We start from the raw sequence: 12331 nt of genomic DNA on the forward strand, positions 1-12331 counted from the left end.
CAATTCTCCAGCTCCTCCCCTACCCTCTGAGCTCCAATCGCGAAGCTGGGGCCAGGTGCAGCTGATCTGTGTTTGGTGTAGGCACACCAAAGTGTCAGGGGACCATACCCTCTCACGGAGGGGTGAGGCCCCCAGCATGCAAGAACGTGTGCCCAACTCCGCCATCTGGGCGGTGCGTGGCCTTTACCAACCACTGTGCAGTGCCGTGAGGGGTCGGTACTTTAATCCAGGCGCTCTTGGCTTACTCAGTGAAACCGCCTTTCCTACGTGTTGGGGTGATTAACCCTTCCGAAACACACAACCCACCGAACAATCTGAAGCAGCTTCCACCGCTTTAGAAGCTAAGACTTGACGCAGGCGCAGGAAGCGCCGGACCCGCCCACCCGGGCAGCGAGCATGCGCATAAGAGCCGCCGGCCGGCTCCCTCGGGCCCCGCCCCCGGGCCTCGGCGCGGCCGCTCGCCCCGCCCCCCCCGCGCATGCGCAGAGGCGCGTTTCCCTTGGCGCTCCGGGGCGCGGGCAATTCGTAGGTAATGGCGAGCGCTCTGTCCTCAGATTGTTGCGCATCTTGCTCCTCCACTTGCTGCGCGTGCGACCGCAAGGGCAAGTGGAGGGACTCCTCGCTGCTGGGCCGGCGGCTCTCCGAAGACTCGAGCCGCCACCAGCTGCTGCAGAAGTGGGCCGGCTTGTGGAGCTCTGTGAGCGGAGACATGTCGGAGGCCGAGGCGGAGAAGGCGCAGCCCGAGGAGGCGGTGCCGGCCGAGAGCCCGATGGTGTTCCTGTGCAGCGGCTGCCGGCGGCCGCTGGGCGACTCGCTGAGCTGGGTGACCAGCCAGGAGGACACCAACTGCATCCTGCTGCGCTGTCAGTTCGGGCCGGGGGGATCTGGGGCTGCCTTCTTCCCAAGTGCGCCGCTCCTGGGCGGTCCCAAGAGAGGGGATGGGCTCCTCGAGGTTGCCCACGGGCTTTACAAGCAGAAAACCCCGAGAGGGTGAGCTGCCCCAAGAAAAAACGGAGGAGGAGGGTCACCCCTGTACTTGGGACGGGTCTGTTTGTAAGGCCCCCCATCCCCAAAGAGCATCGGCTGGATGAGCATCCTTTGAGGCCTGGCCTGGCCGGCCAGCTGGGTATCCTTGGACCAGCTATTTAACCTCTGTGTGCTTCAGCTGCCTCTTCTCCGTAACTGGGGTAACTCTCACGTTGGATATTGGTGAGGATTAAATGAGTTCATGTGCACCATATGCTTAGGATAAGCCACTTAGGTGATTTCTTTAGCGTCCTGTTAATCTACCCAATCTGTTTCTATTAATAGGAGTCTAGGTCGTTTATCGCAGGCCACAGTTAGAACAGCATATATCCAGGCCGAGAGTTTTGATACAGTAAAAGCGCTTGCTTTTAAGTATGTGGGTTTAACTTGTTTACGGCTTTATAAGAAGTGACCCCGAATCTTTAATTTTGATTTTCCTGTTTTTATAGCCATTTCATGTTCTGCTACATGAGCTTTTTTTTTTTAAAGTACTATATACAAAAATACATTTACATCCTGTTATGCTACTATAATATAAAAATCTGGTTTCTTAAGCCTTTTATTTTAGTCTTTTTAAACTTTGAAACTGTAAATAATTTGATTTACCCCCACCCCAGAGAAGGACAAAAAAAAAAAAAAAGCTCTCGATTAATTTCTGTACCCTCCTGCTTCAATTTGTGTTTTTAAATTACTTTCACTTTGTCCGTGTTTATGTTTACATTCTGTTTGGTAGCCATAATTTGGTCTTTTTGCCTTAACATATGTTTTTATGTATTCATCTCTCAACTTCATTTTTAAAATTAATATAAGAACATTTACCGGTAGCTTTCCCATCCCTGAGTTGTTTGATTAACCATGTTCAGTGGTATTCCCTCTCCCCCTCAAAACTTCCAAGTTTGAGAGTGTGAAAAGTGTCTTTCTGTTATTTTTATGCACAAATGCCCACTTGGCTGCGTGTACAGTTTTTGGGTCTGACGGTGCTTCCCCCCCCCCCCCCCAGGGATGAGAAGCTAGTGCCATATACTGGGGCTAGTGTGAATAAAGTGTAGTTTAATAAAGAATTTTTAGGAAGGAAGGGCCACAAAATCCAGGAACTTGTGGGCTATTGTAAAGAGTAGGGATCTATTCTGATGGGTGAAAGTTTAAGCAGGGGAGGATATAAGGCTTGTTTTTCTTTGGAGGAGGCATTGGAGGAGGAGCAAACAAGGAGAGGGAGGTCTGTGCTTCTAGTGCTGGGGTGCACACAAGAGGTGGTACTGATGGTTTCAGGGGTAGAGTAAGATCTTTGAGGTAGAGCTGACATCAGGGGTGGGTCTAGGGGAGCAGGAGGAGAGCCATGCATGAGGGCCATGAGTATAGCTCAGTGGTAGGGTGCCTGCCTAGCATGGCTGAGGTCCTGGGTTCAGTTTTCAGAACTACAAAACAGCAGTAACAACAACACAACTCAAGGATGACGCCCTGTTTCTGATTTGAGTCTGTGGGTGGGTGGAGGTAGGAATTTCTGAGTGAATGTAGAAAGAGGTCAAATGAGGAGTCTATTTGGGCCATTTAAGTCTGATGTCCCTTCTTTTTTCCGGGAATGTTTTCTGCTGCTCCTGGGGTCCAGCTGTGACCCCTGTCTAAGTCATGGTCCAGGTGAAATGAGGACCTTCTTCATTACATTCAGAAAAATGAGTGCAGCGTTTGCGATCCGGAGATTTGGGGTTGGCTTTGACCATCTTTCCTGCTTTTTCTCCCAGTTTCACTGTCTGGCTGACGTTCTTTGTAGTTTGTGATAATTCTAATTGTACCAAGTTCACTATTGATAGAATCCTCTCCTCCCCTCCCTCAGTTTTATTTTGTTTATGTCAGAGGTTCCCAGGGAAGGGAATTAAAAGAACTCCCTTCCCACAGTCTTTTCCCAGACGATCCCTGTACATTAAGTTCTGAACCACCCTTGTATGTGTGACTTTGCGTTCTTAGTTTTTTCTTTGCTCCCTAAATCCGAAGATAAAGGTCGGATTAAACGTCCTCTGAGTGCTCTGAATGTCTGCACGTGTATTACAACAAACCACCTTAACAAAGCATTGTCACTTTCTCTGTTTGCAGGTGTTTCCAGTAATGTTTCTGTGGATAAGGAACAGAAGCTATCCAAACGTAAAGACGACAGTGGTTGGTGAGTAATGCTGTGTCTTTGTGAATATTACTTTAGAGAAAACATTTTTCTTTTTTTTGACTGTTTACTTATTTATTTATTTATTTATTTGGTGCATGTAATCATTCATCTCAAGAAGATACAAAATGGTAGAGGCATCCACCCACACACCTCATTTAGCCCTTCCCCGATTCCCACCCCATTCCCTCCCCTCCCTTCTTATGTTTACCTTTGTGATGAACTCTTATGTTTGTGATTTATGTCGTGTGCATTATGGAGTTTCCCTCTTCCCCCCTCCCATCCCCCTCAGGTCACCTTCTTTAATCATCTAAGGTTTCTCTTTCTCTGTCTAGAGTTCCTCCTATGACCCATTTTCCCCCTAGCTTCCACATGTTAGGGAGAACATCTGATTTTTTACTTTTTGTGACTAATCTCACTAAGCATAATGCTCTCCAGTTCCAACTATTTCCTTGCAAATGACATAATTTTGTTCTTTATGGCTGAGTAAAATCCCATTGTGTACATATCCCATAGTTCTGTGATCCATTCATCTGCTGATGGACGTCTTGGCTGGTTCCACAGTTTGGCTATGGTGAATTGTGCAGCTGTGAACATAGGTACACATGCATTAGTTTGGTAGTTTGGTTTCCATTCCTTTGGGTAGATACCCAGAAGTGGTATTGCTGGATCCTATGGTAAATCCCTTCCCATTCTCCTGAGGCTCCTCCACTGTTTTCCAAAGTGGCTGCACCAATTTGCAGTCTTGCCAACAATGGATTAGAGCACTGTTAGATACTCAGTATGTTTTCATTACATCGACTTCCCAAGAAGAGGTTCCCACTTTTTTATTGGGTTATTGAGAAAAAATATTATTTTCAAATGAATATCTTCTGTCATTACCAGTGAGATTACTTGGGATAAAACTTTTCATGCTGATCAAATCAGTGTGAAATCAGTCATTCAGATACATCAGTTCTTCAGCGTCGGTTGTCCCTTTAGATAACGAAGTAGAAGTTCCTAAACTTCTAAAGACATTCTGACCCTTTATGGGTCTTTGGTGCAGACAATTGAAAAGAAATTAGAAAATATCTGTGTCATAAAATTTCAAAGTCCAGACCAACGCTATCCACCTTTTTCATGTCATGGCACACATAGAAAATGTTAACATAACACACACACACACACACACACACACACACACTCTCTCTCTCTCCCTCTCTCTCTCTCCCCCTCTCTGTCTGTCTGTCTGTCTAAAGAGACAAAGCTATTTGTGGCCAGAAGTAACCAACCCCCAGGGCTGCAGCAGTCTCAGGCCCTCCGTGGTCACTGTAAGTGCTGTGGGGACAGAGCTTGGCATACTTCTTACCCACCTACTGCAAGTGTTATAATAATAATAAAAAATAATAATATAATTATAATTATAATAATATAATAATAAGCTTCCTCAGGAAGCTCTGCCTTATATAATTGTGACCTCCAGTGAGAACGATGCCTTACCGAGGTGTATGAAATAACTTTAGACGTATACATGTAAACAAAGATCAATATTTTTATTTTAACGTGCATTTAAAATGTTGATTTTTTTCATCTGTAGTAATGTCCTATGCACATAGTGTGTTCCAATTTTAAATGTGCTCTATAAAAGTTGATAGTAGTACAGGTAACAAGTGGGTGTGACAGGAATTGTGCTGTTGGCATGCAGGCGATTAAAACTTGGAAAAGCCAGACTTAGACCACCTCTCACCTTGTGGATGCAGGCCATGCGGTTGGGGAGGTCAGCTCCGCCAGGCCACGCTAGTCAGTGAGAGCCGACGAGGCTCGCGTCTCTCTTTGCTTCTTTGAAGTGTTCCTTTCTCTCTGCTTCCCAACTCTAGTGGTTTGATGTCACCGTCTCCATTTTTGCCATTTCGGTACCAGCAGCGCTTGTTATATACTCAGGATGATTTCATCACATCAACTCAAGATTTTCATTTAAGTTTAGTTTTAAAGGGCTCTTTATATTATTACCGTCAATATGTCATTGACTATAACTTGAAAGTAACTCTGGAGATAATTCAGATGAGACAGATATTTATATATCTGATACTGTCTAGCTCGTTCTGAGCCTGAGGTCTGGTCTCTTATAGTTAAAAGATTTGCAGCTGTAAGTGCTAAAAGGCAGGCTAGTACCAAACTAGACTTTCTTCTTTCTGGTGATTGGGATTGGTAGAGAATTGAAAAGGGAATTGAATTTCTTACTCTGTTATTCAAAGTTATTCAAAGCTGTTAACTTGTCTCACCTAACTCCCTTGCTTATATTAGCCCTAAATTGTCTTGACTTTCACCAGGGCTACTACTCCACACATTTGGAAGTAGCCATGTTGCTTTAGGATGCTTGTGAATTTTTCTTCTTCTTCTTTTTTTTTTTTTTGGTATTGGGAATGGAACCCAGGGGCATCCTATCTCCCAGCAACACCCCCAGGCCTCTTTTTTATTCTTTTTTTGGAACAGGGTCTCACTGAGTTGCAAAGGGCCTCACTGAGTAGCTGAGGCTGTCCGCGAACCGTGATCCTCCTGTCTCAGCCTCCCAGTGCTGAGATGACAAGTGTGCACCGCCACGCCCGGTTGCTTGTGAGTGTTTTGGTGTGGCCATCCTACTGTATGCTTGTCTGAGCTGCTCTGCTGATGCTCAACCAAAGCACTTGGGGGCTTTAGATGTTGTGAAGGGGGCAGTGCTGTTTCCTCCATTCGTTCTGATTCTGTCTTTGCTGAGGATCTTGTCTAAAATTACTTTGACTTCTGGCACCGCTTTTTCAATGTTGTCCAATGATACAGGTGCTAGCCGTGCTAGCAGAAAGCTGCTGTGATGATAGTGGCTACCAACCCTTCCTTGTCTCCCAAGATTATTCTAGAAGTGTGGATGAATCCATTTTTGTTACAGTAATAAAATAGCTGAGGCAGGCCACTTGACAAAGAAAAGAGGTTTATTTTGGCTTGTGGCTCTGGGGCTGCATTTGGTCATGGCATTCTTGTTGGGAGAGTCCCCGTTGCACAGAGCATCATATAGATGGCAGAGACAGGGAGCTTGTGTGTGCATGTGTGTCTGTTCTGGTCTGTCTCTCTCTTCTAGAGTCCGGCTTCCATCACGGTGCTGCACCCTAATGATCCAGCTAATTCTAGTCACTTCCTGAGGGCCCCTCCTCTTAACACTGTAGAAAGACCGAGTTTTCCTCCTTCCATTTACCGCACAAAGGGGACTACATTTCAGCATGAGTTTGGTAGGACAAACCTTATTAAGCGGGTTTATGTCTACTTGTTGGTGGAGATCAAACTGATTGTGATAATTCAGGTTAAAATAGTCTTATTCAGCCGGGCGTGGTGGCGCACGCTTGTAATCCCCGTGCTTGGGAGGCAGAGACAGGAGGATCACGCTGGCTCGGAGCCAGCCTCGCTGGCTTAAGAGACCCTGTTTCCACATTAAAAAAAAAAAGTTAAAAAATAGGTCTGGGAGTGTAGCCCATGGGAGTGTAGCCCGGAGGTAGAAGGGCTTCCAGGAACCCCAGTACCACCAAAAAAAAAAAAAAAAACCGTCTTATTCATTGATCAGCCTATTTTGGGAGTTTAAGCCTCAGGTTTTTCTAAATATTCTTTCTTGGCTGATAACACTTCCATTAGGTGTTAGTTCACAATCTTAAAAATGTTGTGTGGCAGCCTCCTGATAATTATGTAGTTTGGTAGGTAGCATGGAGATTGGTCTGTTCACTATTGGTGCTTTAGATAGAGCTCCCTATTCAGGGTTTAATAAGATGCTTTTATGTTTCTTATATAAAAGCTTTAAAAAATCCCTTAGAAGCTTAATATATAGTCATTGACATATTATCTAGCTAATTATATCACCAGTGACAGTGTACAGCTTATCAAAATTTAAAACATCTCTGTCTCCAGGAGAACAACGATGTGCTTTCTAGCATGCAGCCTGAGTCTTGGGTACCTCTTTTGCTTGATAGCTGGGACAGATATTCAGTGATGACAATACTGTGATTACAATTCAGTGATGACAATTCAGTGATGAAATATTCTTGAAATAATCTTTTGTGGCATATATCTCACCACTATGATCAATACTAGGTGTAAATCTCCAGTTATCAATTTGCTACATGTTGGTACATGGCAAATTTGGAAGGGCCAATTTGACCAAGCTTTTGGGACGCAGACTGTAAGGCAGATTTAGAGAAGACGAAGGTTGGGACAGAGAGAATGTGTGGCAATGGAACTGAGAAATGTCTAGGATGAAGGGAGAATGCGAAAGGGCGATGGGTCATCAAGCAAAGGACTCATGAATCACCTGAGTGGGACATAGCCAGAGCTGACAGGAAACACTTATGTCAAAGGATACTTAGCAACCAGTTGGCAAGGGGATCACAGCATGGCACAGCTGGATCAGAGGACCATGCTCTCTGCAGGACAATCTAGTTACTGTCCTACAGGATGGTACAACCTCAGCCTTTGAGGTTATTTTTTTTCCTAGTAACAGCGATCACTGGCCTCTCTACCAGACTGGGGTTATTTGCAGTTTACCCCTCTTCTTTCTAGAATTCATCGTCTAATTTCAGAGAGAAAGCAAACACCTTCTCCTAGAGCAGGGTGGACACAGTGCGCCCACAGGCTGGGCACCTGGCTTGTGAATCCATTTTTACTGGACCACAGATTATTGTGCGTATTGCCCGTGGCTGCCTCCATGCCGCGGTGGCAAAGTTGATGCTTACGACAGACACCAGAAGGCCAGAAAGTCTACGGTATTCATCCTCTGGTTCATTATAGAAAAACTGCCTGCTGCCCCTGCCCTGGAGAGCTCATGATTTTTGGCCACTTGTTGGTTGGACACTGATATTAAAAGGACATGTAGAATTTCTTAGTCTTATTTTCAAATTTTAGATAACCTTTATAAATACCAGCTTGAGGATTTTAGATTCTAGACTCACACCACCTCAGGATCCTCTCTTTTTGTCACCTCTGTCTGTCCCTCGTCACTGGATACCCCAGGCAGCGGGGCGGGCAGCCATCACTGTTCCCTTCCATGTGTATGAGTTGATATGGTCAGAATAACATATTCGAGCATTTGGGGGTCTGTGGGACTTGACGGTGGGGTTTTCTCTCTGCGTTGCCGCTGTGATTCCTAAGCAGTGGATTTCTTTCTGGCAGCATTCTTGAGACTCTGTACTGTACGGGCTGCTCCCTCACCCTGGGCTTCGTGTACAGATGCACTCCCAAGAGTCTAGATTACAAGAGGGACTTGTTCTGCCTCAGTGTCGAAGCCATTGAAAGGTAAGTTTGACACGAATGGCTACCATAAGCTGATTTCTCAGAAAGCTAAGTTTGCCGAGAAGTCGGTATGAAAACCTCAGAATTAAATCAACATTGTTTGGTTAAAAGATATTTTCAAGTGATGATTTGACACTAATAAAGTCATTAGTTTTGTTTTGCTTTGACCTCATTTATATATTTGGCATTGGACTAGTCAGTCACTAAATTTTAAGAGAAAACATTGTCTGAAATTATTTTTATTCTTTTCCCCCCGCAATACCGGGGATGGAACCCAAGGGCATTCTACTTCCGAGTTACACCCCAGCCCTACTTTTTACTCTTTATCTTGAAACAGGGTCTCACTAAGTTGCAGAGGGCCTCACTAAAGCTGAGGCTGGCCATGAACCCGTGATCCTCATTTCTCAGTCTCCCAAGTACTGAAATTATAAGCGTGTGCCTGGCCAGAACTTTTTTTTTTTTTGCGGTACTGGGGATGGAACCCAGGGGTATTCTACCTTTGAGCTACATGCTATTTATTTTGAAACAGGGTCCCACTGGGTTGCAAAGGGCCTCAATAAGTAGTAGCTGAGGCTGTCCACGAACCGTGATTCTCCTGTCTCAGCTTCCCAAATGTTGGGATTATAAGCATGTGCCACCATGCCCGGCTCAGAAATTTTTTTATGTAAAAATATGTTCACTTGTTTTTAAAAATTGAATGTAGTTATATAAGATTTTTAATAAAGCAGTCCATTCCTCTCTCAAAAGTTTTTAGTCTCCTGGACTATCATGAAAGACAGAAACATTTCAAAATTGTTTAGGAAGGAATTCTGTTTGGTATTCTGGGAAAATAGAAATACTAAGTCCAACTATTACTAGTAGTAAAATATTGTCTCTTTTTTTTGATATATGCAAAAAATGCCTTTACTCCAAGATTTCTAAAAAGTAACTATTAGGAAACAATGTGATTTAGGGGCTGATAAGAGACATTGATTAAAAAATTAACTCCAATTCATTGACCTTTTTTATAGGAAACATAAAATTAAGTAAATGATTTGGCCCCAGTGCATTTTCACTTATTCTAAAAAAAAATGCAACCTTCAAGACTTTTAAGGGTGTGTAAGATATCTTGTATATATCAGGAAAGAAGAAAATGCCTACGCTTCCATTATTTGAGGTGTTTCATCACTCCTGTTAAATTTCTTAGATTTTTTTCTTTAAAAAATGTAGAACAGTGTTTTTTTTTTAACTATCATTTCTTATCCAGTTGTTACTTGATAACTGAAGTTTTGCCAGTAGACAGGCTTAGATCAAATTTATACCACAGACTTTTCCTAGCTCTTACACAAAAGAATCATATAACAAGTACTGTTCCTTGTTATAAAGCATGTAGGGGTATCTGGAGATAGAGATCTGCTTTGGTTTTAATGTATGAAAAGAAGATGTGGGCCCACACAAATGCTCCCTTAATCTCCATGAGAATTTACCAAGGTTTATGAAAATTAAGTAAAGTACAAGTATAAAAGACTTGAATTTTAAATCCAGTAGAGTTGGTACAAAACTTTAAAAAGTGATTTTATCTTTATACAGGAAAATGTGTAGGAGGTTTTTCCCTAGAAGATCATAATATTGAAGCTATTTTTCTTGAACCGTTGGATTTAATACATAAGTTACCTTTTCGGACAATGTTTTTTATTTTTATTTTTTGTGGTTCTGGGGATTGAGCCCAGGGGCATTTTACCTCCAAGCCACACCCCAACACCATCTTTAAAATTTTCATTCTGAAACAAGGTCTCGCTAGGTTGGTGAGAGTCTACTTGCCAAGGCTGTTCTAGAACTCGCAGTCCTCCTGTCTCAGCCTCCCAAGTACTGGGATTCCAGGCGTGTGCCACCATGCTTGGCTTGGGACAGGATATTAATGCCTAGGAATCTGGTTTATTTGAAAAATGGATCTCCTCTGTAATGCTTGCTTACAATTGTAAAAAAGTCAAGTTTCTAGCTCTTCCCTTTTTCGGTTTGTTTTTCTAAGTAGGATGTTAATGATCTTCCCTAGTTTTGCCCACCATACCATTTTTTCAGGACTATGATCCATAGAGTTCCCAAGGGGAGACTGTTCGTATTTGAAAGAGAAATGACACACTGAAGTTCTTACCTGTGATGAAAGACTTGACGGAAATGCAGAGAATCCAGTTGCTTTCCTTAGGTTTAGGTTTATCTGGTTGCCGGCATTGGGCCTGTCCATCCACGGCCGGGAAGAGTTTCTGCTTTAACTGCTTTTCCAAACAACAGCATCTCATAACCCTGGAGAGTTGAGCAGTACATGACTCGGAAGGTAACTATTAGAACTGCCCAAATTGGGGTCATCGAGAGCTGACTCCACAGATGAGTATTCACTAAAAGTCAAGTTCGAAAACATGTTTCCAAAAAGTTACATGGTACAAGAAAGCAGTGGTTTCTTCAGGTCCTTTAAATTTGCCGTAAGAGTTTTGACCTGTAAGAATGTTTTTGCTGCCCAGTCTATCTATTAAAGAGCAAGTTTATTTCAATAATGACATAAGCTTATAAACCTATAATGGAAAGTTAATATGTAGAAATATCTGGGTAAAGTTGTTATGGAGAAAGACATGATTTTATATAGAACATCTCCCTAGGTAAGTTGCTATTAACAAAAATAGTTGCTTTTTTTTTTTAGTAGTTTTTTTGTACTATAATATGTAATACACTTATAGTTTTGATTTTATTAGTTGTCATAACTTTAGTATTTGTTCCCTTTTCATGGTTTAACTTTGTTCTGCATTCTCTTTCAGTTATACTTTAGGGTCCTCTGAAAAGCAAATTGTGTCAGAAGATAAAGAGCTTTTCAATCTCGAAAGCAGAGTTGAAATAGAAAATTCTCTAAAACAGGTAATTTTTTCTGAACGCTCTGTATCTGTGCGAGCAGCTTCCTGTCCGTGTGCAGGTGCTCCTCCCACGAGTCTCATGGCGTGTCCTGTTTTGATCTTAGTACTTCCAGGGTAAGAGACTGCTTATTTCACTTCAGTTGTTCGCAGAGTTGATTTTTGGGGGACCCAAACTATAAATAGAGTGAGGGCTTCATCAACAAGATAATTAGGACATTGCATGCTATAATCAAAACAATATATATTCTAAAATTAGTAAACTAGAAATCTAGCTTTGAATCAAATCAGTATTTTATTGAGTCGGTTCGCCCGGTATAAACAGCTTTTGCTGAATGTTAACATCTTGATGCAAGACGGTGCTCGGTGGGTAGCTGCCAGTTGTAAGTTGAGAGCTGTAAATGATGTTGATAGAAGGATGTCTTGTTTACATAAAATGTATGCCTGTACAGAGTGTAGTCAGGTACTGAATAGCTACTCTGTGTAACGAGTAGCATTCAACATTGCACTAACAGTGTGTATTTTAATTGTATTTGGCCTCGTATAATTTTTAAGTCATACTCATGTTTGTGTTTCTTTATGTTCTCTTTTCATCTCAATAGATGGAAGATGTCCTGCAAGCGTTACAGACGAAGCTGTGGGAAGTTGAGTCAAAGCTGCCCTAGCTGAGCTCTATCCCGGGTCTCCTCCACCCCGCGCACTGACTTTTTAAATGAGAGGAATTATAGAATTTTTTCTACAACTATAAATTGTGGTAAAGAAGTGGTTGTTTCTCCCATTCCAGGTTAAAGCTACTTTATAATACTTGCTGGAATTGGAATTTGGGAATTTGTATTTTGATAAGAAACTTGGATGATTTTCTGAAGTCTTCCGCAGTGTCCAGTTCATTCTTGACTTTCTATAGTTTTTTTTTTTTAATCACTTCTAATACTTTGGACAGTATTCAATGGTGAATGATGGGAGAAACTATAGAGTTTTTTCTTGCCTCTATGTG

The 12331-nt window shown here is 42.7% G+C and overlaps 1 protein-coding gene across 1 annotated transcript; it reads left to right on the forward strand.

Annotated features, from left to right (window-relative positions):
- Positions 1-532: 532 nt before the first annotated feature.
- On the forward strand, positions 533-12002 carry MIS18A (MIS18 kinetochore protein A; the record flags this gene model as incomplete). Its single annotated transcript, XM_080696930.1, has 5 exons — positions 533-863; positions 3115-3181; positions 8342-8464; positions 11248-11344; positions 11940-12002. The coding sequence occupies 5 exons, from the start codon at positions 533-535 to the stop codon at positions 12000-12002; spliced, it is 681 nt and encodes a 226-aa protein (XP_080553056.1).
- Between the last annotated feature and the right edge of the window lie 329 nt (positions 12003-12331).

The sequence above is a fragment of the Muscardinus avellanarius genome (genome assembly GCF_963383645.1).
Source record: "Muscardinus avellanarius genome assembly, chromosome: 5".
Lineage (NCBI taxonomy): Eukaryota > Metazoa > Chordata > Mammalia > Rodentia > Gliridae > Muscardinus > Muscardinus avellanarius.